The sequence below is a fragment of the Ornithorhynchus anatinus genome, chromosome 18 (assembly GCF_004115215.2).
Source record: "Ornithorhynchus anatinus isolate Pmale09 chromosome 18, mOrnAna1.pri.v4, whole genome shotgun sequence".
Taxonomy (NCBI): Eukaryota; Metazoa; Chordata; class Mammalia; order Monotremata; family Ornithorhynchidae; genus Ornithorhynchus; species Ornithorhynchus anatinus.
The window spans coordinates 103,047-131,041 of record NC_041745.1 but is presented as its reverse complement, the minus strand read 5'-3'; the positions used below and the strand labels follow the sequence as shown (position 1 = coordinate 131,041).

At 65.6% G+C, this 27,995-nt stretch overlaps 3 protein-coding genes across 6 annotated transcripts in view; 1 reads left to right on the top strand and 2 right to left on the bottom strand.

Moving 5' to 3' along the window:
* Positions 1 to 1,396: 1,396 nt before the first annotated feature.
* ORC1 (origin recognition complex subunit 1) lies at positions 1,397 to 13,235 on the bottom strand. Its single transcript, XM_029083005.1, has 17 exons — positions 13,132 to 13,235; positions 11,490 to 11,589; positions 10,925 to 11,052; positions 10,348 to 10,526; positions 9,542 to 9,824; positions 8,817 to 9,069; positions 8,186 to 8,290; positions 7,812 to 8,004; positions 7,146 to 7,261; positions 5,189 to 5,290; positions 4,533 to 4,704; positions 4,072 to 4,179; positions 3,659 to 3,808; positions 2,854 to 2,973; positions 2,613 to 2,773; positions 2,054 to 2,141; positions 1,397 to 1,794 (listed from the first exon to the last, which is right to left on the bottom strand). The coding sequence occupies exons 2-17, from the start codon at positions 11,582 to 11,584 to the stop codon at positions 1,546 to 1,548; spliced, it is 2,502 nt and encodes an 833-aa protein (XP_028938838.1). The 5' UTR covers positions 11,585 to 11,589; positions 13,132 to 13,235; the 3' UTR covers positions 1,397 to 1,545.
* Positions 13,236 to 13,565: 330 nt separating this feature from the next.
* PRPF38A (pre-mRNA processing factor 38A) lies at positions 13,566 to 20,049 on the top strand. Its single transcript, XM_029082958.2, has 10 exons — positions 13,566 to 13,767; positions 17,530 to 17,689; positions 17,842 to 17,963; positions 18,137 to 18,222; positions 18,572 to 18,682; positions 18,807 to 18,919; positions 19,051 to 19,077; positions 19,187 to 19,284; positions 19,435 to 19,483; positions 19,857 to 20,049. The coding sequence occupies exons 1-10, from the start codon at positions 13,638 to 13,640 to the stop codon at positions 19,897 to 19,899; spliced, it is 939 nt and encodes a 312-aa protein (XP_028938791.1). The 5' UTR covers positions 13,566 to 13,637; the 3' UTR covers positions 19,900 to 20,049.
* Positions 20,050 to 21,366: 1,317 nt separating this feature from the next.
* TUT4 (terminal uridylyl transferase 4) overlaps positions 21,367 to 27,995 on the bottom strand; it is a 45,086-nt gene continuing 38,457 nt past the window's right edge. For 2 of the 4 annotated variants that reach the window (XM_029083386.2, XM_029083389.2), the window contains 7 exons: positions 27,223 to 27,330; positions 26,686 to 26,801; positions 26,227 to 26,387; positions 25,608 to 25,708; positions 23,778 to 24,303; positions 22,539 to 22,709; positions 21,367 to 22,038 (listed from right to left, as the gene is read on the bottom strand). In XM_029083386.2, the coding sequence (XP_028939219.1) occupies positions 21,917 to 22,038; positions 22,539 to 22,709; positions 23,778 to 24,303; positions 25,608 to 25,708; positions 26,227 to 26,387; positions 26,686 to 26,801; positions 27,223 to 27,330 (1,305 nt within the window). In that variant the 3' untranslated portion in view covers positions 21,367 to 21,916. The remainder of the gene's footprint in view (positions 22,039 to 22,538; positions 22,710 to 23,777; positions 24,304 to 25,607; positions 25,709 to 26,226; positions 26,388 to 26,685; positions 26,802 to 27,222; positions 27,331 to 27,995) is intronic. The other 2 variants (XM_029083387.2, XM_029083388.2) reach the window with 2 other exon arrangements.

Sequence of the window (27,995 nt, the reverse complement as noted above, 5' to 3'; positions counted from 1 at the left end):
GCAGAAGTGGAGAGCTATGGGCGGACACTTTTTTTAGGGAAATGACCCGGGCAGCAGAATGAGGGATGGATTGAGGTAGGGAGAGTCGGGCAGCAGGGAGGCCGATGCGCTAGTCAAGGTGGTGTTCGATAAACGCTTGGCTCAACGGGGCAGCAGTTTAGATGGAGGAGGGCAGATTCTAGAGGTGTCGTGAAGGTAGAACTGACGGGATTTGGTGACAGCGAAGGGGGGGGCGGTCGGAGGAGAGATGAGTTGCGGCTAATGCCACGGCGGCAAGCTAGCGAGACGGGGCGAATGGTGGTACTGTCTTCAGTCAAGTGAGTTCGGGTGAGAACGTGACTTCTGAGCAGCAGCGTGGCTCGGTGGAAAGAGCTCAGGCTTGGGAGTCCGAGGCCGTGGGTTCTGATCCTACCTCCGCCACGTGGCCGCGGTCTGACTTGGGGCAAACCAATGAACTTCTCCGTGCTTCAGTTCCCTCATCTGTAAAATGGGGACTGAGACTGTGAGCCCCACATGGGACAACCTGCTTCCTCTGTATCTACCCCCATTGTGTGCTTGGACGCAGTAATGGCTTAATAAATACCACAATCATTATGATTATTCTGTTTTGACTTTTTAAGCCTGAGGTTTTGGCAGGATGTTCAAGTAGAGATGTCCCGAAGGCAAGAAGAAATGTGAGACGGGGCGGGGGGGGGGGGGGGGGGGGGGGGGGCAGAGGTCGGGGCCGGAGAGGTAGGTTTGGGAATCATACGAGTAGGTGAAACCGTGGGAGCCAATGAAATCCCCAAGGGGAGTGGGTATCCGTGAAGGATCGAAGGGGACCCGGAGCTGAGCCCGGGGGGATTCCCACAGTTAAGGGGTGGGAGGCAGAGGAGGAACTGCGGAAAGACCAAGGAGAGTCCAGAGAGGCGGGAGGAGAAGCGGGAGAGGTCAGCATCAGTGAAACCAAGGTTAGATAGCGTTTCCAGAAGGGGGTGGTCACCGGTTTCGACAGCCTCCGTATCATCTTCTCGCTAACGGACCTCGGGGAGGGCGGCTTCCGTGGAGGGAAACTGGGGGGGGGCTCAGGCCCGGCAGCGTCTGACATTGGGGATTTGGACTCCCATCCCGGCCACTCGGCTGGGCCAGTCCCCTCCCGGCCCACCCGTCCACCTCGGGCGGGGTCCGCTCAGTCCCACTCCGCCTCCCACCCCTCTCCGGTCGGCCTCATCCCTGACGGCGGGGGAGGATTCGGGCCAGGGGAAGCCCTCCGCAGCGGGGAGGCTGCCGCTCCGGTGGGGGCCGGGCAAAGGCCTGGGATCGAGGCCCCGATCGAGGCGCACACCAGAACCGCCCCTCCGGCCTCAGTTAACCCGCGGCGGCCGTGCCCGACGTGGGCGATGGACTCCCCGGACCATTACCCAAACTCTCCAAGACATTTATTAAAACGCTTCAGCAGGTCGACGCTGCCATTTCCACGCAGGTTCGCCCCGGCTGGAAAAATCTCGGCACGTTAAAAGAAGACATCAAATCCCGGTCATTAAAAATAAGTTACTCCGCAGCCCGCTACCTGCGGCCGGCGCCCTGCGGTCCGCCCGCCTCCTCCTCCTCTTCCTCCTGCCCCCCCCGCAGGGCGTAGAGGACGTCGTCCTGGCTGACGTTGAGCCGCAGGCGCAGCAGGAGGTCGTTTTTGCTGGGCTCCAGGAGCAGCAGCAGGCGGCAGGCCCCCAGCCGCGAGCACACGGCCATGGTCTCGGAGGCGGAGGGCGGCGGAAGCCCCTCGATCCTGCACAGTGCCACGTGCTGCTGGTAGACCTGCGAGAGCAAGAGTCCGGGGCGCGGGGCGGGACCCCCCCGCCGTCAGCCGGGCAGTGCCCTCGTTCGCCTGCCCGCAGGCCAGCCCAGCCCAGGCCCTGAGAGGGGGGATCACCAGGGAGGACGTGTGGTTGAGCAGGGAAGGATGTCCCTGCGGTGGCACCCGGGCGTGTGGGTTAGCCGCAAGGGGCCTGGTCCAGGGTCAGTGGGAAACCCGGCCCCTCCCCGGCGGCCCCCGGCTCCGAGCCGGGAGTCTCACCTGCTGAAACGTCGCCTCCTCCAGCCCCGAGCGGCGGAACTCGGCCAGGGTGGCCTTCAGGAACCCCTGTTCCAGGAGGGACGCGTTTCTGGGGAGATGGGAAGAAAGGGCGCGCAGGGTCAAGAATCCGCTCGGGTCGTCCCTCCCGCCCCCCCCCCGACCCCACTCAACCTCAGCCCAAGGGCTCCAGACCACTGTGGGCCGGGCCTCCTCTCTGGGCCGCGGAGAAGGAGAGCCCGGTCACGGCGCAGACCGAGGCCGTGGGGCCGGGGAGGGCTCGTCGTCCGCCCCGCTGCCGAGCGAGACCCAGAGACCCGGAGAAAGCCAGCGACTTGGCCGAGGCCACCTGGTGACGGAGCCATCACCTCCCTGCCACTCCAAGGTTCTCTCCGGGGGACTCTCACCCGCCCCAGCCGAGCCGGCACGGCCGGCCGGTCGCCCCGAACCCGTGTGGGAGGGACGGGGGACGGGGGACGGGGGACACCCCCCAGGGGCGGGACAGGAGGAGACCGGAGCAAACAGTCCGCTCTGGGGCGGCGGCGGCAGCGGCAGGGCTCACCTGATGGCGGTGACGTACGAGGACGAGAACATCTCTTCCACGGCTTCCACCACGTGGGCCACGCCGACCAGGCCGGGCGCCTGGCCGCGCAACTCGCAGATCTCCGTGGCTCGCCTGCAGATGTCCAGGCAGCGCCGGGCGTCCCCAGAGAGAGCTGCCACCTGCCGGGAGGTGGGAAGGTCTGAGCCTCCGGCGCCGCCGGGGCACGCCGTCCGTCCCTCCCTCCCTCCCGGGCACCCACCTTCCTGGACACCAGCTGGACGGCATCCTCTTGGAAGGCCTTCACGTGCTTCAGCCGGGCCCCGAGGATCTGCTGCAGCTGCGTGTATGAGTAAGGCTGGAAGGACATCCTGGTGAGGCCCTGGGAGCACACAGAGGCCCGCGGGCTCAGCGGCTTGGCCCGGGGCGGGCGGGAGAGCGGACGGGTGGGGCCCGTTCCCTAACAGACACCTCGGACACCCCGGGAGTCCCGGCTCCCCAGCCTCCTCGCCGGCCGGGCCCCGCCCGGGGCTCCTCGAGGTAAATCGGCCCGATGGATCGGGCGCCCGTTAGGGGCCCGGTGGGAGCACAGCGCCGCCGGAGGTGTTCGGATGAGCCCCTCAGAGAGACAGTTAACGCCCTCAAGGAGCTGACGATCTGATGGGGCGAAACAGCCAGGCCAAACACTTTCAGAGTGAGCGCCGAGTAGAGCAGGATCAGGAGATGACTCGATAATTTTTAACTGGACGTGTATCCGCAAGAACCCGGGGCGGTCGTTGCACTGCCCCTCTGGGGCGGCGTGGGGGCAACTGGGGAAGGCCTCTGGGAGGAGGCGGGTCTTCGGGAGACCGGGCAGGATCTGGCGGGTTGGAGGCGGGAGGGAGGACCCCGGTACCGGCAGGGGCCGTCTGGGCCTGGCAGAGCAGGGGGGCGGCGGGCCAGGGACGCGGTCTCACGAGGGTCTGAGCCGTTTCTCTTTCGCTCTCAGAAACCCCGCCGGCCGCCCTCCGCCCCTCAGACCCGGCCGGAGGGAGGCCCGGGCCCGAGCCCCGGGCCCCAAGACCCACCAGCCGGCTGGCCACCCGGTTCATCATGATCCTCTCGGGCAAGTCCATGGTGTTGGCGATGGCCAGGACGATCAGCCGTGCCCCCTTGCGGCTGGGCCAGTCGAACAGGTTGTACATCACGTCTTGCTTCTGGGTCCACAGGAGATCGAGCTGTGGGGGAGGTGGGCGAGAGTGAGTGTGAGGGTCCAGTAGAGATCCAAATCTCTCTCTCGTACACTCCGCCGCCCTCCCCGGCCTGCCCCCTCCCCAGCCAGGGCAGCCTCCCCTGGAGCAGAGAGCGGTGGGGGACCGAGCACGGCGCCCAATAGACCGACAGGGCTTTCCAACCAGGGACGAGGCTGGGGTCCCCAGCGGAGGAACGGGGACTCGGGCTCCCCGCCCTCCCGCCGAGCCGCGGCCCCCAGCCGGCTCACCTCGTCCACCAGGAGGACCGTGGGCTCCCGCGTCGGGGCCGGGGTGCTGAACCGCTTCTCCAGCAGCTGCGCGGCATGGCTGGCCGTGGCCTTCTGGCTGCTCAGCTTCTGTCGGCGGGAGACGGGAGAGCGCTCACCCCTGGGCCCCCGGCCGCCACACCGGTCGCAGCTGGGGGCAAACCGGGCTTTCCTTTTGCCCGGTTGGAAGCCAGAGCCCTTAAAGTCCTAGGGAGAAGGGTTAGGGTCGCCCCCGGGACCCCTTCGGCCTCGAGCCGCGGAGGCCCTGGCCTTGAACCGAGCCGGGGGCGGGAGACCAAGGTAAGTGGACTTGTGGGTACGAGCCAACAGGGCCTCCGGTGGCCCAAGAGGCTGCGGGGTGGGCGGCCGCTTGATAGTTCCCACCCACTGTGAGGCTGAGGGAGGGGAGGGCCCCACGCCCGGCTGCGGCCAGCCCCGCTCACCTGCAGAATCTGCACGTAGGCCTGGCGGGGGTCGGTCAGCTTCATGCCGTTGATCTGAACCAGCCGGAAGGACGGCAGCTCGTCCGCCCGGGCGGCCCGCTGGAGACAGCGCAGCACCTCTTGCACCGTGGCGGTCTTCCCCGTCCCCGGGACCCCGGAGATGTACATGCAGCTGGGGCGCAAGAGAGGGCGAGAGCGGTTGGCAGAGCCCCAGACTGGCCTCGGGGGCCTTGGGCAGTCAGGAGCGGGTGAGGCCAGACCCCCAAACTGGACCTGGTTGAGGCAAGTACTCCCCAAGGTGGCTGCAGGCGCCCCCGCCCCAAGGGCCAAGTGGTGCCTGGCTGAAGACCTCTCCCCAGCGCAGGGCAAGGGAGGGCCCATTTACTGATGGATTCGCCCCTTCTGGGGAGGGCGGCCCGTTGCCAGGTCTGGTCTGGTCTGGTCTGGTCTCTCTGGGGACCCGGGGCAGCCGGACCCGGCTCTGAGGGGCCGGACTGCTCATTCTGGAACGCTCTCCCAACGTCTACCGAGGGGCAGGGTTTCCCGGCGCCGGAGCGGCGTCGGAAGGGACAGCGGGGCTAGTGCTTGAGCCAGGGTCCCCCCGAGGAGCGGGCCTCTGGCCCGCCCTCCCCGGTCACCCGGTCGAGGGCACTCACCCTCCAGTCTGGTTGAGGAGTTTACTTTCCACGAAGTTGTAGACGTCCTGGAATTCCTGTTCCCGGCAGGGCAGGGACTCGGGCACGGCGGAGACGTGCAGCCTGTAGTTTGTGGGCGAGGACGGCGGAGACGTCAGGGAAAGGGGGAAAGCGAGGGTGTCGCCCGCTGCCCGCGATGGCGCTGCCCAGTTCTCGACTCCCTCACCACCCCCGGGTGCTTCCAGAGTACCTCAGGTCTCTCCCCAGGGCCTCACTCCCAAGAAGCCCCACCTCCGGCCCTCCCAATCAATCGAGAGTACTTATGGAGTGTTTACTGTGGGATGATCACCACACAGGGCACTTGGGAGAGGAGTAGGAATAATGATATTAATTAAGCGCTTACGCTGCACAGAGCACTGTACTTTAAACACTGGGAGGGAACGGCCAGATTACGGAGCACAATACAGTGGACCCGTTCCTGTTCCACAAGATTAGCTCGGTTCTGAGCGGGAGACGACACTCAGATAAATTACAGCTAGGAGAAATGGATAGCGGTGGAGCTCGGGGTGAGGCGACGATGGAATCTGTTAAGCACTTACTACGCGCCAGGCACTGTAGTAAGCGCTGGGGTGGATAGAAGCAAATTGGGGTGGACAGTCCCCGTCCCAGTTGGGGCTCACAGTCTCAGTCCTCTTTTTACAGATGAGGTAACTGAGGCCCAGAGCAGCGAAGCGACTTGCCCAAGGTCACACAGCCGAGAAGTGGCGGAGGCGGGATTAGAACCCGTGACCTCCTGACTCCCAGGCCCGGGGTCTATCCGCTAGGCCAGGCTGCTGCTCATCCTTGGGTGAATATCGGGTGCTGAAGGGGGTATGGATCTAAGCGCCTAAACGGAGAAGGGAAACGAGGGCTTTGGAAGACTTTAGGACTCTGAAGGTGGAGAGGTGGGTGGTCCGTCAGACCTGAAGGACAAAGGGAGTTCTAGGCCGGAGAGAGGATGCGGGGATGGGGTCGGGGGCGAGACGGACAAGATCGAGGGATAGCGGGTAGGTGGGTCACCCCGGGACGCCGCTGTGGGTGACTGGTTTCCCTCGGTCAAGGAGGACCCTTCTGACCGCTGCCCGTCACCCCGCACTCCTCCATCTCGGCGGGAGGCCGTCCCTGGCGCTCCCTGGGGGACCGGTTCCACCAGGCTGTGGACCACGGGGAACACGGCACCTCCCACGAGTTGCCCCGGCAACGCTGATGAATTACCATCACCGCGATGGACATGCACGATGCATCATTAGACCCCGGGCTGTCGGAAACGGGCTTGGCTGCCCTTTCGCTTGTTTTCCACAGGCGTGGCATTTGGATGTCGGCTGGGCAGTCTGACTCCCCGAGTCTCCTCAGCCTTTGGTCTCGCCCACCAACTCCCGGGGACTTCAGGGCACCCGGTCCCACGGGAGGTAAGGGAGAATTAGTCCAGGAGGACCCGGATCAGGTCTCCTAACTCGATCGTATCCCCCCCGGCGCTCAGCCCGTGGTAGGTCGGAAGCTCCTCAAAGGCAAGAATCACGTCCTGAGTCTTTCGTGCTCTCTCAAGCGCTCAGTTGAGTGTTCTGCCCAGAGTAGGTGATCCAGCTCTACCGACTGACCGACAATTAGGATGTTAGGCCGAACGACTCTCGCTGGCGTCATCTAGACCGCGACCGCCCCGTGGGCAGGCAGGGCCGAGGCGAGCAGGCGGCTCACCGTGAGAACTGGGGGAACTCTCGGGAACACCAACGTTCCCCTGGGCTCATGAATGGAATCCCACCTCCCTCCGGGTTTCTAGAACGGATCGGCACCGTCGACCGACCTTCCTTCCGTTCCAAGTGGCTCCCTGACTCCGCTCCCTCCCCCCCACCAGTCAGCGCATCCCGAGGGTGTCCGCGGGGACCCCCGACGGACGGACCGCTGCTTTCCCCTGCTCCCCACCGTGGCCGTAAGGCATCACCTCAGCCGGGCTTCTTCCAGGACGCTGGTCGGTTCCTGGGCCACCTGGCTGCGGCTGCGCAGCTGCGGGGTCGGTTGGCCCGGGGTTCGGGGGGTTTGAGGGGTCCGAGGCTTGGGCTGCAATGAGCAACAAGGACCAGTCCGGCCTTCCGCACGGAGCCACGCCAGCCCCTCGGCCCCTAGCAGGAGCCCGAGGGCCGTCTTCGGACCCACCTGGCCAGGAGGCTTTCTCCAGGGCCACCTGACTCAGAGGGGGCAGGAGAGGTGGAAACGCAAAGCGGGCCACATCGCGGTGCCTCCCGGCGGCCCCGCCCCCCCCGCCGTTCTTTATGAAATCCAATCCAACGGGGCGAGGATGGCAGGCTTCCAGGAGTGGGTAGGGTCGAGCATCCCCCCCACGGACCGGGCGAGTGGTGGTGCGGCAATCCAGTTTAGAGGGAGAGCCACGGGAAAGGCAGTCCCCAGAGCGGCCCCTCGCCGGGCCCCCACGATCCGAGCCAGAGCGGGGACCAGCCTCGCGGCTCTGGGCACCTCGCTCTGGCCTCCTCGCCCTCCTCCGACAATGGCGGCTCTAAAGGGGATCGCGTGTGCCCGTAGCTTAGGCGTGGGGGTTGTTTTACAACTCTTAATGGGATATTCCCCGGAGAGTCGCCCTGGCGGAACCTACGGTTTTCCTAGGAGTCTCGCTGGGAGTCCGCGTAGAGCCTTTTGGAGTGTGGGGGACCCAGTTGCGTCTCCTGGGGATCCGGGCCGCTTCCTCCTCCTCCTCCTCGTCATCGTCGCTTTTGGAGTCGGAGGACTCCACTGGCGGCAGGAAGTCACCGTCGGCCTTATCGGCCCTGAAGTTGTTACCTAGAAGGCTGAGCGGGGGCGGACCCCGCCCCACCGTCATTTTGCTGCGGCTGGATCCGAGTCAAACCCGGGCGGCCCCTGGCTCCGGGAGGTAAACTGGGCCTGCCCCCCGTGCGGCCTGGAATCCGGGAGGGTGAACACGAGGGGAACCCCGGCTCCCGCCCCGGGGACAAGAGGGAGGGTCCTCACCGGAGCTGTTGTCTGATCCGGGACGAGGAGAGGAGCGAGCACTTCCTCCGGGTTCGAGGGGTGTCGGCCGCGGCCCCGCTCTCGGCTCCCGACTCTTCCAGCTCACTGAGGAGGGAGTGAGAAAGCGTGAGTTGCTGGCCTCTCCTGGGCAGCAGGGAGACCCTCCCTAGTCAGCTTGGGCACCCACGAGAGCCAGCGGGGGTTGACACGGGGTGCTAGAGGTGGCTGGCCGGGGCCCGGAGGCAGCCTGGGGCTCAAGTCTGCTGCTGTAGATCATGACGGCGTAACCGGTCCCAGTTGTCGTCCCCCCCACTCGCCCCCGGCCCCTGGTTTCCGGCCCCCGCGAGTCAAGGCCTGTAGCCCGGGGGCGGGTCGGTCCCGCACCCAAGTGCATCTTCTCTTCCTTTCGGCTCCCGGCCTCTGGAGACACCCACCCGCACCTGCCGCCCACAGGACCGACCCTTACGGGGGCAGCCGCAGCCGAACGCCCTCCCCACTCCTCTCGTCGACCCCACGGCCGGGAAGCGGGCCCGGCCCGACACCGGCAAACGCCGCGGGCCGGGAGCGATGAACGGCGAGAGGGGCCGCGGCGGAGCGCGGCGACAGGCGGGAGCTCGACCCCCTCACCCACCGAGAGGAGCTTTCTCTCGGCTTCCGGCCCCAGCGGGCCACCGGCGACAAATTGAATCGGCTCATTTCTGCCGACTCCAGGGTCTTCGGAGCCGGGGGCCGGTCCAGCGACCCATTGGGCCGGGGTTTCTTGGCGGGAGAGAGAGTCTGGGAGAGGATGGCTTTCCTCTTGGGCTCCGGGTCGTCCCCTCCGCTGCTCAGAAGTTCCAGAACCTCCTGCTGGGAGAACCTGCCGCAGGGCGCTCTGGGGGGATCTGGGGATCGACCGAGACCACCCGAGATGAGAGGGGCCCCGGTCCTGCGGCCGGCCGGCTCCCCTCCTCGGGGCGTTACTTCTGCCGAGCCCTGGGGAGGGAGCGGGCGGCGGCAGCAGTGGGGGTGGCCGAGTCCCCGCAGAGGCCTTGCTCACAGGCCCCGGGGACCGGGCTTCCTCCCACGCGCTCCATTCCTCTGCTCTATTCACGGCTGGGTCGCCAAGGCCCCCGCTGCCCGGGACGCCCCGGTTCCGGAGGCGAGACGGGCCGGAGGAGCAGGGAGGCCTTGAGCAAGATGCCCACCCTTTGCCCTCCCTCCTCCACTCACCCGTGGGGGAGGGAGGAAAGGAGGGAGAGGGCCGGGTTAAGCAGGAGATGCTCCAAGACCGGGGCCCCCGGAAACGTCCCGCTGGTATTCGGTGTACGGGCCCGCCCTTGCAGCCGCCCCCTCCCTACCCCGTCGCCCGCGCACCCCGGCACGCGCCGTCAAGCCGCAGCTGCTTCCTGGCCCGCGGGGCGATGGAGGTGCCAGCGGGGGCCCGGCGGGCCTGCGACTCCCGGGGACGGCGGGACTCAGAGGCCGCTCCCAGCTCGGGAGGGAGGGGCGGAGGCCCCGCGTCCCCTCCCCGATCCTTCCTCATCTCCTCCAGGAGGCCGGGGCTCAGCGGCTTGAAGCTCCTCCTGTCCCAGGACAGTCTGGTGAACAGCGCCTGGCGCCCCTTGGGCGCCGCCTCCTCCGGAGCCAGAGCCGCCACCTGGATTCGGGGAGGGAGGAGGAAGAGCTCGGGCAGGGCCCCGGCGGCCCTGGCCAGCGCCCGGGTCGCCGAGCTCCCCGCGGACCCCGGGCCAGGTCCGACTGGCTCCGAAAGCATTTACGTCTCGGCCGATCGACGCGGACCCGGCCGGTGCCCTCCGGGAGCCGACCACCTCGAGCCCCGAAAAACGGACCCGAGGACGCAGTGATCCCCTGACTCTGCCGAAGCCACCCGATTGGTGACCTCGGGCGTGGGAGGAGTCAGCGGCGGCTCCTGTTTCGGCCCGAGGGGCCCCCAGGCGGAGCGTCCCTCCGCCTTAGGGAGGAGGCCGCCCCGTGACGCCGCAGTGACCCCACCGCACTTGACACCGGGGCGCAGCGTGACCTCGGTCGGCACGGCAGCCCCCGGGACGGGCCCGCCGGCCCCTCGGTCCCGGCTACATTCAGCAGGCCGGGTCAGATCCCAGCAGGGCACCCGGATCCCGACGGGGAAGCCGGGCGTCGTCCCCGCCGCCCCATCTCACCTGCACGGAGCCGACGATGGTCTCCACGTCGACGTCACTGTCGCTGCCGGGGACGTCGAAGTAGAAGATCTCCTGGGCCGTCACCTCCCGGCCCAGCAGCTTCTGCTTGCAGGTGGGGATCTCGCTCAAGCGCACAAACCACTGCACCACCGCCTGCCTGTTCGGGGCGGGCTCGGAGGCTGCGGGAGGATCGGGCGGGAGTGAGACGGGGGCGGCCCCTGCTCGGGCTTGAGGTGGGGAACGGTCCGCGCGGGAGTTCGAGCGTGGGTCCTGTCGACCGCGGCGCTGGCTGAGCCAGGTCCGGCCGGGCCGGCGCTTCCAACAAACAAAGCCAGGCAGCGGTGGATGAGACGGGGGGTGGACGGGCGGGCGGGCGGGAGGGAGGATAGCGGCGGCGGCAGCCGCCAGCCAGTCAGCGGACAGCCCGGAGGCGACGGGTCGCAACCCCAAGGGAAATGCTCAGGTTCCTCGACGCTCAGCTCCTCCCCAGAGGAGACTGGGTGAGACCTGGCTGCTGGCACCGCCCCTCCCCCCTCGGGCTTTCAGGAGCGACCCCCTCCCCGCCCCCTGCGCTCACAATCTTCATACAGCTTGAGCAGTCGGGCCACGTAGGGGACATCCTCGTCGTCCCCGTCGATGAGCACAAAGTCCCCGAGGCGGATGCGGGACTCCTCGCCGCTCACCTCCGACTTGACGCGGAGGCCCCTGAGAAAACGCCCGTCGGCCCCTGAGAAAACCCCTCCCGCCCGCCACGATCAGTCTCCCCCCGGGACTTCGGGCAGGACCCCGGGCACCTCCCCGCAGCCCCCGCCACCCCACGAGGCAGTGGGCCGGGAGCAGAAGGGGGTCCTCCCCAGCTCAGCCCTCACGCGGGGCATCGCGAGACCTGGGCTGGTGGGGTTTTAGGTCATCGGCTCCCAGAGGTGTTAGGTAGAGGGTCCCGCAACGCCGTAAAACGAGGATTAAATCCCCGTTCTCCCTCCCCCTTAGGCTAAGGGCCCGCTGCGAGACAGAGACTACATCCGGCCCGATTCTCTCGTAAGGACTCCGGCGCGAAGCACTGAGCTCGGCATACAGTAAGCCCTCAACGGGTGTTACGGCTATTATTCGGCGGCGGGGGACGGCGGGGACCCCTGACAGACCTATACAGAAAGTGGCGGGATTTCCGGTCCAGGATCCCTCGGCCGTCCCAGGAGTAAAGGCGCCGGCTCCTCAGCCTCGTGAAGTGGTTCTTCATGGCACCTGTGGGAGACGGTGGGGGAGGTTCGGCGTGGCCCTTGGCGGTCCAAGGAGCCTCTGAGGAGTCCCCCCGGGGTCCTCGGGATCCAGCCTCTCCGTACAGACCGCAGGCGGGCGATCCCCGTAGCCCGGAGGCAGATTTGGCGCGTCACGGCTCCCCGTAAATCCCCACCTCTGATCCAGTGGGAGGGGATTAGCCTAAAACCCACTCAGGAAGACCTCTCTCCCCAGCAGGCCTGAGCTTTCTTATTCTTTGGTCTTTCCGCTGAAACCTAGGCGGCCGGTAGAGGCGGCGAGAGCTTCCTCCGGTTGTGATAATGATAATGTTGGTATTTGCTAAGCGCCTCCTATGTGCCGAGCACTGTCCCAAGCGCTGGGGTAGACACAGGGGAATCAGGTTGTCCCACGTGGGGCTCGCAGTCTCCATCCCCATTTTACAGATGAGGCACCGGGGAGTGAAGTGACTCGCCCACGGTCACCCGGCTGACAAGCCGGGATTCGAATATTAAGCACTCGCCGTGTGCGGAGCACGGTACTAAGCGCTTGGGAAAGTACGAAGCGGAGAAGCAGCGTGGCTCGGTGGAAAGAGCCCGGGCTTGGGAGCCAGCGGACGCGGGTTCTAATCCCGGCTCCGCCGCTCGTCTGCTGCGTCACCTCGGGCAAGTCGCTGAACTTCTCTGTGCTTCAGCGACCTCATCCGTAAAATGGGGGTGAAAACTCCGAACCCCACTTGGGGGCCACCTGATCACCTTGTATCCGCCCCGGCGCTTAAAACAGTGCTCGGCACATAGTAAGCGCTTAACAGCAGCGGGGCTCGGTGAAAAGAGCGTGGGCTTGGGAATCAGAGGTCATGGGTTCCACTCCCGGCTCTGCCGCTTGGCTGTGTGACTGTGGGCAAGTCACTTCACTTCTCTGTGCCTCAGTGACCTCATCTGGAAAATGGGGATTATCTGTGAGGCTCACGTGGGCCAAACCGATTACCCTGTATCTGGCCCAGCGCTTAGAACGATGCTCGGCACATAGTCAGCGCTTAACAAATACCAACCTTATTAAAAATGGGGCTGGAGGCTGCCAGCCCCACGTGGGACAACCCGATCGATGACCCCGTGTCTCCCCCAGCGCTTAGAACAGTGTGGCTCAGTGGAAAAGAGCCTGGGCTTCGGAGTCGGAGGTCATGAGTTCAACTCCCGGCTCTGCCACTTGTCAGCCGTGTGACTGTGGGCAAGTCACTTCACTTCCTCTGTGCCTCAGTGACCTCATCTGGAAAATGGGGATTAACTGTGAGCCCCACGTGGGACAACCTGATTCCCCTATGTCTCCCCCAGCGCTTAGAACAGTGCTCTGCACATAGTAAGCGCTTAACAAATAATTATTATCCGCCCCAGCGCTTGGAACGGTGCTTGGCACATAGCCAGTCCTTCCCAAAATACCATCATTATTCTATCACCCCTTAACAGACGCCGACACGATCACGACGAGGGGATGGAGGCCCCGAGAAGTGACTCGCCCGAGGTCGCACGGAAGGGTGGGAGGCGGGATTCGAACCCCTGGCCTCCCGAGTGCGGGTGAGGAGGCGGTGCACCACGCTGCTCCTCCGGCCTCCCGTCCGAACCCGATCGGTCGCTCCGCCTCAGCCCGGCTCCGGCTCCTCCGCCGCCGCCGCCGCCGCCGCGAGGAATTTCGCGCCAAAACCCCTCGGCCGCCGCCCCTTTTCCCGCCCCTCTGGCTCCGCGTTGATTGACGGGCGCCGCCATCACGGTTGAGGGCGCCCGCCCCCGAGCCCCGCCCTCGCTCCGCCTTAATTGACGGGCGCCGCCATCTTGCTTGAGGGCGGCGCGTTGATTGACGGGCGCCGCCATCACGGTTGAGGGCGCCCGCCTCGCGCCCCGCCCTCGCTCCGCCTTGATCGACGGGGAGCCGCCATCTTTGTCGAGGGCAGGCCGCCCCGCGGCCCCGCCTTCTTCCCCCGCTTCTTTGCCCAGAGCGGGCCGCCCCGCCGCCCCGGAACCGAGTCTCCCGTCGGGCGCCGGAAGGGGTCGGGGGTCGTCGAGATGGCCAACCGCACCGTGAAGGATGCGCACAGCATCCACGGCACCAACCCGCAGTACCTGGTGGAGAAGATTATCCGCACCCGCATATACGAGTCCAAGTACTGGAAGGAGGAGTGTTTCGGCCTGACGGGTGAGGGGGGAAGCGGGAGGGGAGGCCGGTCCTGCCCGGTCCCGCCCGGCCCGGCCCGGCCCGGCCCGGCCGCCTCGATGCCCCTGGAATGAAGCTCCGCCCCGCCGGTCGTGTTTAATAAATGTGCTATTTGGTGAGCGCCTACCGTGAGCCAGCAACTGTACTCACCGCTGGGGTCGGCGGGACACGGTCCCCGCCCCACGGCCTCATTTCTTCTCTCCCCGCCGAGGTGTCGATCGAGGCCCGGAGAAGTTAAATGACTTGCCCACGGTCCCACGGCCTTAATAATGTTGGTATCTGTTAAGCGCTTACTATGTGCGCAGCACTGGTCTAAGCGCTGGGGGAGATCCAGCCCTTGACAGATGAGGGAACTGAGGCATCGAGAAGTGAAGTGACAAGCCCCCAGTCACCCAGCTGACAAGTGGCAGAGGCGGGATTCGAACCCATGACCTCTGATGCCCAAGCCTGGGCTTTTTCCACCGAGCCACGCTATCCATTCAGTCCTTAAGTCCTTCTGGTGAAAGTCTTAAGTCCTTTACCCCGACGAGGCGATTGATCGAGAAGCAGCGTGGCTCAGTGGCAAGAGCCCGGGCTTGGGTTCGAATCCCGGCTCTGCCCCTTGGCAGCTGGGTGACTGTGAGCGAGTCGCTTCACTTCTCTGGGCCTCAGTGACCTCATCTGGAAAATGGGGGCGAAGAGCGTGAGCCTCACGTGGGACAACCCGATTACCCTGTATCTACCCCAGCGCTTAGAACGGTGCTCGGCCCATAGTAAGCGCTTAACAAATACCAACGTTATCATTATTGTCAGCTGGGTGACTGTGGGCAAGTTGCTTCACTACTCTGGGCCTCAGTGACCCCATCTGGCAAATGGGGATGAAGACTGTGAGCCTCGTGTGGGACGACCCGATGACCCTGTATCTCCCCCAGCGCTTAGAACGGTGCTCGGCACGTAGTAAGCGTTTAACAAATGCCGACATTGTTATTATCGAGGCCCAGAGAATTTAAGTGATTTGCCCACGGTCCCACGGCCTTAATTCCTCCTTCCCGGACGAGGTGATTGAGGCCCAGAGAAGTCCATTCATTCAATAGTATTTATTGAGCGCTTACTATGTGCAGAGCCCTGGACTGAGCGCTTGGAATGGACAAATCGGTAACAGATAGAGACGGTCCCTGCCCGCTGACGGCCTTACGGTCTAATGGAGGAGACAGACAGACAAGAACAATAGAAGTAAAGAAGAATAAAGAACTTAAAGAAGTTAAGTGACTTGCCCACGGTCCCACGGCCCACCAGTCGTTGGGCGTGGGCAGGGAATGTGTCTGCTGTATTGTGGCGCTGTGCTCTCCCAAGCGCTTAGTGCAGCGCTCGGCACACACAAAGCGCCCGATAAATGGAGCGGCAGAGCCGGGGTTAGAACCCAGGCCCTGTGACTTCAGGCCCGGGCTCTCCCCACTAGGCTACCAGGCTTCCTAGGGTTTATTGCACGTCCGCTGTGTGTGGCGTGACACGGAAGAGAGACAGGCCTGACCCGCGCAGTGGCCCTGGACACCCTGGAGGGAACGGTTTCATTAGAGAAGCAGCGGGGCTCAGTGGCAAGAACCCGGGCTTGGGAGTCGGAGGTCGTGGGTGCCAATCCCGCCTCCGCCACTAATGAGCCGTGGGACTTTGGGCCCGTCGCTTCACTTCTCTGTGTCTCATTTACCTCATCTGTAAAATGGAGGTTAAGTCTGTGAGCCCCACGTGGGTCAACCTGCTGACTTTGTATCACCCCCCCCCATCGCTTAGAGCAGTGCTTTGCACATAGTAAGCGCTTAACAAATACCAGCATTATTATTATTACTTTGTATCCCCCAGCGCTTAGAACAGTGGTTTGCAAATAGTAAACGCTTAGCAAATACCACCATTATTATTATTACCACGTATCCCCCCCCAGCACTTAGAACAGTGCTTTGCATATAGTAAGCGCTAAACAAATACCAGTGTTTTTATTACTTTGTATCTTCCCCCCCCCCAGCGCTTAGAACAGTGCTTTGCACATAGCGCTTAACAAATACCACCATCAGTATTATTACCTTGTATCCACACCGACGCTTAGAACAGCGCTTGGCGCAGAGTAAGCGCTTAACACATACCGTCATTATTCTTAGAGGAGAGGGGTGGAAGCTGGCTTGGCGAGGGCCAAGGAGGGAGTCGGAGGAGAAGCGCAGGCAGGCGTCGACGAGCCATTCAGAAGCAACGTGGCTCAGTGGGAAGACCCCGGGCTAGGGAGTCAGAGGTCATGGGTTCAAATCCCGGCTCCGCCGCTTGTCGGCTCTGTGACTTTGGGCAAGTCACTTAACTTCTCTGTGCCTCCGATACCTCCGTCTATAAAATGGGGATGAAGACTGTGAGCCCCACGTGGGACAACCTGATCACTTTGTATCCCCCCAGCGCTTAGAACGGTGCTTTGCACATAGTAAGCGCTTAACAAATGCCGTCATTATTATTATTCATGGCGTCGAGCATAGGAGCCTGAGCAGGGAGATGAAGTGATTGCCGGAGAGTGCAGTGGCTGTCGAGGGGGGTGTTCGCTGTTGTCTTTTGGATACTTGGGCGCGCTTGAAAGCAGAGGGAAAGGACTCATCAGAGAGCGCTAGGGAAGGGAAAAGAGTGGGCACAACTGTTTTTAATAAGGTCTGAAGAGATCTGGGGTCGGAGGCGCAGGCGAAGGGAGTAGATTTGGAAAGAGGGCGGGAGAGCCCCTTTTGTAAAATGGCCGAAAGAACGAGTGTCGACCGGTGCCCGGGCGGGCAGCAGGGAGCTAGGAGCGTGATGGGGTAATTCGGGGGTAATTTTGCTCAGGCCTGATGGTTGTAAGGTCGTTGGGGGGGGGTGGGAATGGGGACACGGGATTTGAGAAGGCAGACAAATCAGAAACAGCTGGCGCGGGCAGTGGGCCTGGGCGCCACTAAGGGAGAAGGAGTGCTGAGTGCCGCCGGGCAGAGTTAGAGCAGGTGAAGAGAGATTGGAGGCGGACGAGGCGAATCTGGTGACGAGACCCGCCTCCCCCGCCCCAACCGCCCGCAAGCAAGCTCTCGGAGAACCAAGGCGGCTCCGGCGGGCCACGGGCTCCGACGGAAACGGCCAGCGGGGCCTCCCCGTTCTCCGAGAGCCGCTTGGGTTGGGCGGCCGGGGGCCCGGGCGGCAGCGGGCATTGAGCGCGGGCCGAGCGGGGTCAGGCTGGCAGTCCCTGGCTGGCGGTTGGTGCTGCCCGGACCCGGAACGACTCTCTCCTCCTCCTCCTCCTCCTGGCCCCGGGGTGGCACGTTGGCTCTCGCTCTCCTTCTGGAGTGGGGAAAGCAAGGAGATTGGAAGCACCCCCCCCCCCCCAATTCCCAAGCAGTGATTCAGCTTGTGTGAGGAGCGGCTCCCTGAGGGTCCGGGCCCCCCTGCCCTCCAGCCCCCTCCACCCTCGGGGGAGCCCCAGGATGGGCCACGGGGCACAAGCACGCCGAGAGCAGGAGCCTCAGCCTTCGGTCGCGGCTCTGATGGGCCTCTCTGCCTGCCCATCCCTGGGGCGTACGGAGGGCACCGGCGGGTGGGGAGGCCGTGAGCTCCCGGGGGCCGGGGATCGTGTCTCCCGACTCCCGCCCGGCCCTCCCCCGGGCGCGGCGCTCGGCACGCGATAGGCATTCCGTGCCCGCCCCCGACCGACGGAGGGGCGGATGGAGGGCGGGGGAGGCCCCGGGCCCGGAGTTGGGACCAACCGGTTCCTTGTCGTAGCGGAGCTGGTGGTGGACAAAGCCATGGAGCTCCGGTTCGTGGGCGGGGTGTACGGCGGCAACATCAAGCCCACGCCCTTCCTCTGCCTGACCCTGAAGATGCTGCAGATCCAGCCCGAGAAGGACATCATCGTGGAGTTCATCAAAAACGAGGACTTCAAGTACGTGGCGGGCGGGTCGCCGGGCGACCGGATTGGGGCCTCGCCCGACGCCGCTGCCCGCGGCGGGCGACCGGGTGGCGGTTGACACCCCGGTCCCCCCCCACCTCCCCGGCCTCCGCCTCGCTGACCGTCCCCTCCCCCGGCCTCCCCAGATACGTGCGCATGCTGGGGGCTCTGTACATGAGGCTGACGGGCACGGCCATCGACTGCTACAAGTACCTGGAGCCTCTGTACAACGACTACCGCAAGATCAAGAGCCAGAACCGGAACGGGGGTGAGAGGCTCGAACCCCGGGCCCGTCTCCCCTCCCGCCGCGTTGGGGAAGCCGGGGGCCGTGGGTGGCGGGCGACCCTCCGGCCCGATCCGTTGGGGTCAGGTCCCCTCGCCCCTCCCTCGGGCGCCAGGCTGAGCGCTCGTCTCCCCCCGGCCCCCGGGCTTTCCTTTCAGAGTTCGAGCTGATGCACGTGGACGAATTCATCGACGAGCTGCTGCACAGCGAGCGCGTCTGCGACATCATCCTGCCCCGGCTACAGGTGGGCCGTGACGGGGGTCCCGTCCTCCCCCGGAGGCGGCGGGAGCGACGGGGGTTGGGGGGGACACTCTCTGGGGAGGGGTAGGGGGTCCGGGGAGTCGCTGTGGAGGGGGTGGGAGGGGCCGCTGTCCCGATTGTGGAGGTTGAATCCGGGGTGGGAGGGGGCGGGGGGAGGCATTATCGCAGCTGCCCTTCCCACCTCCCAAGTCCTCACCGTCCGGACAGTCGGCAAACCTTGCAGGAAAGTGGCCGGTTGGTTGAGTGGTCGCCGCTTATTTTCCCTAAAGCCCCAACGACACTGACCCCTCCTTGGGATGGGGAACCCTGACCCCTCTCCCCCGGCCCCCCAGAAACGCTACGTCCTGGAGGAGGCCGAACAGCTGGAGGCCCGGGTCAGCGCCCTGGAGGAGGACATGGACGACGTGGAGTCCAGCGAAGAGGAGGAAGAGGAAGACGAGAAGGTGGGTCTGGGACCTGGGGACTCGGAGAGCGTACGCAGATCGGCCCCTTGGGCAGCTCGGCCCGGTGGCTGGCCATCCGTCCATCCGTCCGTCTGACCCGGCCACATTTCTGGAATGTTCTCAGCTGGAGCGAGCCCCCTCCCCGGACCACCGCCGCAGAAGTTACCGAGACCTGGACAAGCCGCGTCGCTCCCCGGCCCTGCGCTACAGGAGGAGCCGGAGCCGTTCCCCGAGACGGTAAAGGGCCAGGGGGCGGAGCGGGTGGAGGTGGGGGGGACGACGGATCCTCGGGAGCCCGGGGCTCCCCGCGAGATGACGGAGACCCACTCGGGCGTCATCCTCAAACCACCTCCTCTCTCTGCCCACAGGCGCAGCCGATCCCCCAAGAGGAGAAGGTAAGGCAGGTCTCCTCCCCGTGGAGGCCAGGAGGCTCTGGGCGGTTCCGGGCGGCTTCGGGTGGCCGGCGTCTGCCCTCCGCGGTCCCCGACGGGGTTTCTCTTCCAGCCCCTCCCCCCGTCGGGAAAGATACCGGAGCAAGAGCCCGAGGCGGCACCGCAGCAGGTCCCGGGAGCGGCGGCACCGATCCCGATCCAAGTCCCCAGGTGCCGGGGGGCGGGGGGCGGGGCGCTGAGGGCCCCGGGGATTTGGCCCGTGGCCATCAAGCCTGACTCGACTGAGAGTCCCCACCACGTAGAGCCGGGTTAGGGCGTGGAGGAAGCCAAATCCAAGCTGTGCCCTTCTCTTCCCCGCAGGACACCATCGGAGCCACCGGCACAGGAGCCACTCGAAGTCCCCAGAAAGGTACTGGGGGCCGGGAGGGCGGAGGCCGGGCAGCTGGGCCGTCGGAGGGGAAGGGGGTCGAGGTCGTGCAGCGTGTTGGGGAGCTGCCCGAGGAGCTGCCGTGGGCATGAGAAGGGCAGGCGTGTGGGCACGTGTGTGAGGGGCTCAGGAGGCCAGTGCCGGGCAGAGCACACGCACAGTCGGTCCTCGTGCCGGTGGCGTGGTCCGTGTTTATCCGTGTCTGCCTGATCTGGCTCCCTTCGACTCCGGTCCTGGGTCTGGGCCTTGGCAGAGAGCAGGCCAGGCCTGGCTGGACCGGACCGGACCGGATCGGGGCCCGGAGACGTCCCGGGGTCAGGGCTGGATGAGGATTCGGTCTTTGCTGCCGTTTCAGGTCCAAGAAAAGCCACAAGAAGAGTCGGCGAGGGAACGAGTGACGGACGGCGCGGTGCCGACGGGTGGTGCGATACGGGCGCACGGGCTGGCCCTCCGGGGGAGGTGTACGGGACTGCCGGACAGTGGCCTCACGGGCCCGGCCCTCCGGGGTGGCTTTTTTACGCTTTTATTAAATACTTTGTTATCCCCCACCTCCTCGCTCTTTCCTCGCTCTCGCGGCCGGGAGCTGGCCGGGCCCGGGTTCGGCGGGACCGGGGGGAAGGGCGGCGGCGGGGACCGAACGTCCGGCGGGGCGGATGGCCCGGGCCTCGGTGCGCCTCGCCGCTTGGCTGGGACGCCTCTGGACTGAGCGGGGAACCTGTCTTAACTCTAGCGGTTCCGGTCGACGCGGGTCCGGGCTGGTGACCGACGAGGTTTAGCCGAACGGTGGGCTGGCGATGGCCGGGGCACCGCTAGTCTGGGGAGGAAGGAGGCATCGAGTCCTCCGTGAGGCCTGCGAGTGTGTGCTTGGACCGGGGGGAGCAGAGTGGTGAGGGCCAGCCTCCCTGCCGTCCCCATTCCCCTGCCTGCCCGCCAGCTGGTCTGCGCTGGCGTCGCCGGGCGGCGTGAGGCCGGAAATCGAGCACCAGCCGGGGGTTCACCCCAGTAGCCGTTCTGACTCGGGTCCCGTGGGCACAGCCTGGGCCTTTAGCGGGGAAAGGCCCCCCAAGCTCGGGAGCCTCGGAGGGAAGCGACGTTTCGACGGTCACGCCCGGGCTCCGGGAGGAGCCGCCCTCTCGCCCTGCAAACGTGGGCGCCGAACGGCGGCGCGTCCACCCCGCGGGCCGACCCGGGGGTAGGGCGACAGGGCAGGGCCGGCTGGGCAGCGTGCGGCGGTAACGGCGGGCAAATGGTCTGCCCTCTCTGCTGGCCAAGCCGCTTCATCTCCCACCCCGGCCAAGGCGGCGCGGAGGCCGTCGGAAATGATGAGGTTTGGGTCGCGGTGTCCTGGGAGGGAGGGAGGGAGGGCTGGCTGAGTGAGTGCCCAGCGCCTGATGATAATGTTGGTATTTGTTAAGCGCTTACTATGTGCAGAGCACTGTTCTAAGCGCCGGGGCCGATATAGGGTAATCGGGTTGTCCCACGTGAGGCTCACAGTCTTCATCCCCATTTTACAGATGAGGTCACTGAGGCACAGTGAAGTGACTCGCCCACAGTCACCCAGCTGACAAGCGGCAGAACCCACGTCCTCTGACTCCCAGGCCCGGGCTGAGCCGCGCTGCTTCTCTGACGGGGTGCTGGGAGACGGGCAACGGACGTAAAAGCCACGGTCTGCCCTCGGGGAGGTGGTGGTCTTAGAACTGAATCCCAAGGATCCACAGGGGCGATGCTCGCCCCCGGGGGTGGTCGCCTGCCTCCGGGGCGGCCCTCCAGCCTTGCGGCCAACCGGCCCTCACCCCGGAGTCTCGGTTCCACGGGCAGGAAGACTTCATTTCTATCCTCCTGCACCCAGGTGAGCGAGCCGGGGGTGACTTTTGTTAAAAAGATTTATTAACTTAAAATAGAATTACTCCAAATACAGACAAAGCCACTTGGCATTTGAGCTCCAGTACTCCCAGTACACAACTACGGAAAGGAAAAATCTCGAATCCCGACGTTGCGGTTTTGCTTTTTTGTTCTTCTCTCCCTCCTAAAAGGTTTTTGGCACTACGTAGTTCCGTAAAGAATTGAAGTGACAAAATTTTTTATAACACGTGAAACCCTTTCCTAATCGTTTTTTTAGAACAATATATAAAGTCTGAAGCAACCGAAGTATGAATACAGCTAATAGAAAATAAAGAACTTAATCTTTTTTTTAAAATTCTCTCTTTACAGTTTAACAAGGTAAAACAAAACACAAGTCCCTTAAAAATAGGGTAATAAAATAGATGAAATCTGTATCACTCCTCTCCGTGATACCGGTAAAAACTATAGCTCGTATCTATGTACAAATGATACAGTTTAAAAACAGTCGGACATTTAAATAATCTGCGAGAAAAGCGGCCGGGCGGGCCGCCGTTCGCCCGGCTTGGGTCGGGGTCACTTTTTCTGCTGCAGGAAACCGACGTTGAGGTGAGGAGGGGGCGCGGCGGGCGGAGCAGGGTGCGGGGGCCCCGGAGACAGCAGAGGGAAGCGCTGGCCGCCTTGCACCAGCGGACCGGCTGCAAGGAAACGGGTGCGCGTCAGCACCGCCCTCGTGGCGGGGGGCGCGGACTCGGGGTGGGTGACCGGCTCTGGCTCGCTCCGTCAGCGCTTCCCACCGTCCCCGGCGGGATCCTCCCCGCCGCGCTTCCGGCAGGGGTCGGGGAGGGCAGGGGTAGCCCGTGGGCTCCGCTCGCCGAGGGCCCCCCGGGGGCCGGGCCCGGCGCCCTCTCCCACCCGGCTCGGCCGGTCTCGGGGCGTGGGGGGCACTGCCTACCCCTCCCCGGAGGCGGGCCGGAGAGCGGGGGCCGGCGTGCCAGCCCCGGGGCCCCGGCACGGCCGACTCACCTCGCGGGACTCCCGTCCCCTACCTCCGGGGCGGGCGCGGCCACGGCACCCACCTGCCGCCCGAGCCGGAGCCCGCTCCCGCTGCCGGGCGTGCCCCGGGAGGGAGGCGGAGCCTCCAACCGGAGCCACCGCCCCCGCCGCCCACCGCAGCCTGCAGATTCCCCGACGGTACCTTGAGGGTAGAAAGGCTTGTTGGGCTGGAAGCCGGCGCCGCCCTGCTGGATGAAGCTCGGAGGTAGTCCGAAAGGCCACGACGCTTGGAGGAGCGGGAAGTGGGCCGACGTCCCGGATTCCCAGGGGACGGCAGCGTTCAGTTTCCCAAACTGCCCGGCGAAGCCCTGGTCTGTTCCGGCGGGAAAGGGAGAAGGACGGCGGGCGGTCAGGGACGGGGAGGCGGCCCGCCGGCGGGGAAGGGGTCGGTCCTCCCCGCCCCCACGGGTCGGGGCGGAGAGGCGGATCAATCACCTCGCCGCGGGTGAGCGTGGCCGTCGTGGGTCTGAGCGGCCGGGCTGCTTCCCCCCGCCGTGGGGGTCCCGTCGAGGCTCTGTTCTGGGTCCCCTTCTCTTCTCCCGCCCCTCTACGCGGCGGCCGACCCCTGAATCGACCTCGCTAGTGGGGACCCGTCTCCCCGCCTCTGCCAACTTGCATCTCTTCCTCCCTCCAGGGCATCTCCACACGGTTGTCGTCCCCCCACCCCGGTACCGGGAGCTCGATGTCCTCAACCCAGTTCCTCGGCCGTCCTCCCTTAGCCTCGCCCCCACCAAACTGCCCCGGCCCAGCCGACCCCCACCGCTGTTCTCTCAAGCTGGCAACTGGGCGCTGGTCGTGACCTACCCTTCTTTCGCTTTCTCTCTCCCCTATCTTCCCCCCCGCCCCCGCCTCACCCGTATTCCGTCTCCCACCCGATCCTTCCCCAATATTTCCAGGATCTGCCTCTTCCCCTTCCCTACAGACAACCACCCGGCCGGTCCAGGGTCCCGTGGTATCCTGGCTCGACTACAGCATCGGCCTCCTTCCTCACGGGTCTCCCAACCTCTGGTCCGCACCTCGCTCTGCCGCCCTGCCCCCCCGGCCCTGCTCTCTCCATCCTCCCTCACCCTCCAACCCACCACTCCCTCGTTCGGCGCTCACCCTGTCCCGCCGGTGGTCTGATAGGCCCCTCGGGCCGGAGGACGGAAAGTCCCCAGGAACCGTACTCCAGCGCTGTTTGGAAGCGGCCTGGGGCCACGGGGGCGACTGGGGCTGTCGGGGCAGGACCCTCCCTGGCCGGGGCACCCCCGCCCCCCGCCGCCCTGGCCTGACCTGGCGTCCCGGGTCTAACAACGGGGAGGCCTCGGGCTTCTCGGGCCCGGAGGACAAGCGCGCCAGCGGTGGGGTGGGACGGGGCGGGGCAGACGGGACGGCGGGTTACCTGAGTTGGTAGCCGCGGGCCCGTTGGTCCCCAGCACGCTCGGAGCCCCGGGGCCACGCCAGTGCCCTTCGTGGGAAGAGCTGGGGACCCCCGCTAGAGGCCTGGCAGCCGGCTGGGCGAAGATGATGCTAGGGTCGTTCAGGCCGACGCTGGTCTGGCTCCCGGCGGCGGCGGCGCCCCCCGTCTGCACGGAGAACGGCACGCTGGCAGGAGGCGGGGGAGGGTTGTTGGGGGCCGAATGCAGCACTGGGCCGTGGATGGGCCACGAGGGGCCTCGGAGCTGGAGCTGGTGGTGGTGCAGCGACAGCAGCCCCAGGTTAGGCAGGGCCGAGTACCGGGCGGGGGGGGACTGGGGAAAGTTAAACAAAGGCAGTTGGACCTGAGGGGGCTGGGCCCCTGGCGGCGGGGGCACGTGCTTGGGCGGGGGCCCGGCCGGGGCTGCAGACTGGGGCCCGGCGCCTGGCTGGGCGCCGGTCTGGGAGAACGGCTGAGGCTGCGGAGAGTAAGACGACTGATGCGAATCCGACTGTGGGAGGAAAAACGTTCCCCGTTAACGACCGGACCCGCCCGGACCGGCGGTGGGGCGTGCCTCCGCGTGCTTGGCTTAAAGAGGGAGGGTCCGCCCGGCCGGCAGGTTCGGCTGACACCGGCGGAGGGTTGGCCCGCGGGTGCTCCCGCTCCGAGGCCCCGGGGGTGGAGAGGTTCCCCCCGGCCCCGCTTCCCTCCCCTCTGGGGCCCAGGGGCCAGCGGAGCCAGGTGACTGCCCGGGCCAGTGAGCTGGGGTGGGGCTGCCAGACTGTCCTTTGGCACCACTCCATCTTGAGCTCTCCCCGGGCAGAGCGGGGCACGGCGGGGCACGGCTCTGCTGGGCCGGGCTGCTGGGCTCCAAGCAGGCCGGGGGCTGGGCGCGTAAACGCTCACCAGGTGCCCGACTCTGTCCCACGGGAGAGGGTTTGGGCCTGGGGTCCGGAACCGGCTCAGCCCCAGAATAATGACGACGGTATCTGTTATTTGCACAGCCCCAAGGTCGGGAGCTTCATTTCACGTGGGCCGACTCAACCCGAGCCCACCCCAACTCTGACCTGCCCCCGGGCTAGCGGGCCACGGACCGGCTGGGGCTCCGGGGCCGAGCTCCTTGGCCACACTTTATCTGTGGCCCGGCAGCCTCCGGCCACGGGATTCAGGTTGCCTGGGAGGGGGTCTGCCGGTTGGGGGAGAGTCATCACCACAGTGACCTTTCAGAGAGATCGACCCCATGGCCGCCTCCTACTTCCTGGGGGCCGGGAACAGAGCCGAGCGATTTCCTGGAGGATGGGCGGAGGGTGCGTGGCGCCGTGTGTGCAGAAACCCTGGGTCTGGGGGCTGTTTCTGCCTTGGGGATGGGGGTTCTGCTTCCCGTCGCCTAGCACGGGGTCCCGCTCCCTGCTCCCTCTGGCTCTGCGCTGACACCTGTCACTACCCATCCCCTTTCTCCCCCACGCTTCCCTTCCTCTCTGTGGGGAGGGTGCAGACGGCTGCCCGGTGCTGTAATTATGCCGGGCCTGAGGAACGTCGGGCACAGGGCAGGCAGGGGGAACCTCGGCGACCGACTCGTTTCCGGCCAGCAAATGGCGCCTGGCGGGCTCCGCGCCTCTCTTTGGCCGAGCTCCCCCAAGCCCCGAGGCCGGGGGGGCTCGGCACCCGGGAGGTGCTCGGCAGATCCCAACGATGGATGATTGGCCCGGGGCCTTGCCAAGAGCCAGCCCCCGAGACCGGTACCCATTCCCTGGCCCAACGGGGACACCCGCTCACACGAACCGTCTTCCCAAACCCACAGCGGCGGAGACTTACGCATTCTGAGGTCTGCCTGGTGCGGAGGGGTCTGTCCCCCGGGGGCTGGGCCTGGCCAGCGGCTGGCTGGACGCTCACTAGGCTTCGGACCAGCTGGGCGGCTGCAGAGAAAATATCGGACACGGAGGGGTTCGTTCAAACACCGGGACCGGGACGCGTGAGACCATCGGTGGGTTCCGCCGGCCGCGGTCGGGCCCGGGCGGGGCCCAGGGTGGCGTCCAGCCCTGGCCCTCCGGTTCCCAGCGTCGAGGACGCCGAGGATGCCAGAAAGGCGTCGTTCCCTGCTGGAGGGCGGTCGGGGCGGGGGGGCCCCCCGTTTGCCCTCGGGCACCCGTGAGGCTGGCCCGGATAGGAGAAAGGAGAGGGCCCCGGGTCCTCGGTCCTTCCGGGGCGAGGATCCCGGCTCCGTGCAAGCCCTCCTCGCTTCCTCCGAATGCGCCTCGCCCCTTCTGGGGGACAGAGTTCACTCACGCGGCTGAGCCAAGGAGCATTTCGGGACGGTGCAGAGAGCGATGTGGTCGCTGCGTGATGTGGCCCCCAGGCCAGGTAAGCCAGGAGAACGGTGGTTTGGGCCCACTGCCCTCCCCCCCAACCCGGCCCCGCCGCACCACTTCCCTACCTGCCACGCTGCTGTTCCTCTGGCGAGTCTGCTTGAATTCAGGGCAATCCCTTCGCACGTGGCCCACATCTCCGCAGATAAAGCACCTCTTCTCTCGGGGCTCTCGCTCCTCCTCCTTGGCTTCCTTCTCGTCATCTTTCTCACTCTCCTTCTTCTTCACCCTAAAGGGAATGGCGCGGCAATGATGCCGTCCCCGGGATCGGGGCTGGGGGGGGCCCTTTCGGAGACGCCGACCCCGCCTTTTCCCTCCCTCCCCGGGTTCCCCTCACCCCCGTCTGATGTTGCCTCCGCCCCCGGCCGGCGAGAACGAGGGCTCCGCGGTCCCGGGCTCCTCCACCGCGTAGGGTTTCCCCACCCTCAGTCGCTAAAATCCACTCCCCGATTCTGACGCGAAGGGAGGGGGTCCGTTCTCCTCTGGGCCGTGCCCGGCCCCCATCCCCCGGCGGGGCGCCCACCCACCTTCTCCGCTTGGGGCAATCTTTCATGTAGTGCCCGATTTTGCCACACACCCGGCAGCACCGGTCGTTGGGGGCCAGCTCCCCGTCCGTTAGCACCTTGGAGTCAAAGAAGTATTCCTAGGGACAAACGCACACCACCTTACTTGAAAAGGTCTCGCAGATCCGCTGCAGCCCAGGGGAGGTTTGGGGGAGGAGGAGTCCGACTGGGCCGGGGACCAAGGAGAGGGGAAAAGGCAGGCTTTCCCCAGATGCCCTCCCCCGCCTCCTCAGGTCCCTTTCTGCTCGCGTTTCAGCAAGCAACGCCAACGGCTGGGTCTGGAGCAGAGGGGCCGACTTGTCACCGTGAGCGTGGGGCCGGAAGGGGGCCGGGGCTTTTGGGTACTGAGGTCTGGGAGGGGATAGGCTTCGGAGAGCTCCCAGGCCAGAAGGCCACCGTTCGGGTCTTTTCAGGCCTGCCCGGTGACTCTTGGGTCACGTCAGAGTCCGGCTCTGACAGGGCCGGGGGCCGTCTCCCCCACCGCCCCCAGGGGGTGGGCACCTGTGGTCTGACGGCATGACGGCTCCATAGTCCGCTCACTTCCGAGGGGCCTAGAAAATGTGGTCTGGCCCGCTGCCCCCGGAGGGAAAAGTAGCCCTGACACGATGCCTGAAAGATTCATTTCCGTCAGATCGGAGAAGAGCTCTCGGAGATGGAGCGGAAAGGGTCCCGCCGGCGGGGAGGGCGGGGACGGAGCGTCGCCCTCCTCTCCGGTGGGATGCTAGCACGGCCGAGGTCCCGCCCGACCTCTGCCCTCAGCTCGTGAAGGGGAAGGCATGGCCCGTTTCAGCGCTTCGTGGCTCAGAGGCGCCGAAACTCCAGGGCGTGTTCGGTGGCCCGTTCCCCCAGCAGGTGGCCCGAGCGTGGGCGGTGTGCCCCGACCCGACTCTGTCCTCCCGGGATCCGAGCCAAGCCGCCCGATGGGCACGGCAGGGACCGGTTTAGATACCGAAGGAAGGGAACCCCTTAGCTGGCTGAGGAAAAAAGGACCCTAGCTGGGATGGAGGAGATGGACAGATGTAGATTTGAAGAACTAAAGGAAACTTTCTGGAGGGCAGTTAGGAACTCATTTTACGGAGGCGTCTAACCGAGGCAGTGATGTCGGACCCCACCCCTGGGGACCCTGAGAACCGGAGGGGGCAAAATACTAGAGACGGTATTCTTGGGAACGATGCTAGACCTTCGGGGAGGTTAATGGGCTCATCTGTTAATTCTCTTCCCGATAGCAAATTTCTAGATTTAAGGTGCAAATTCTGTCCTCTTCCAGAGTGGAA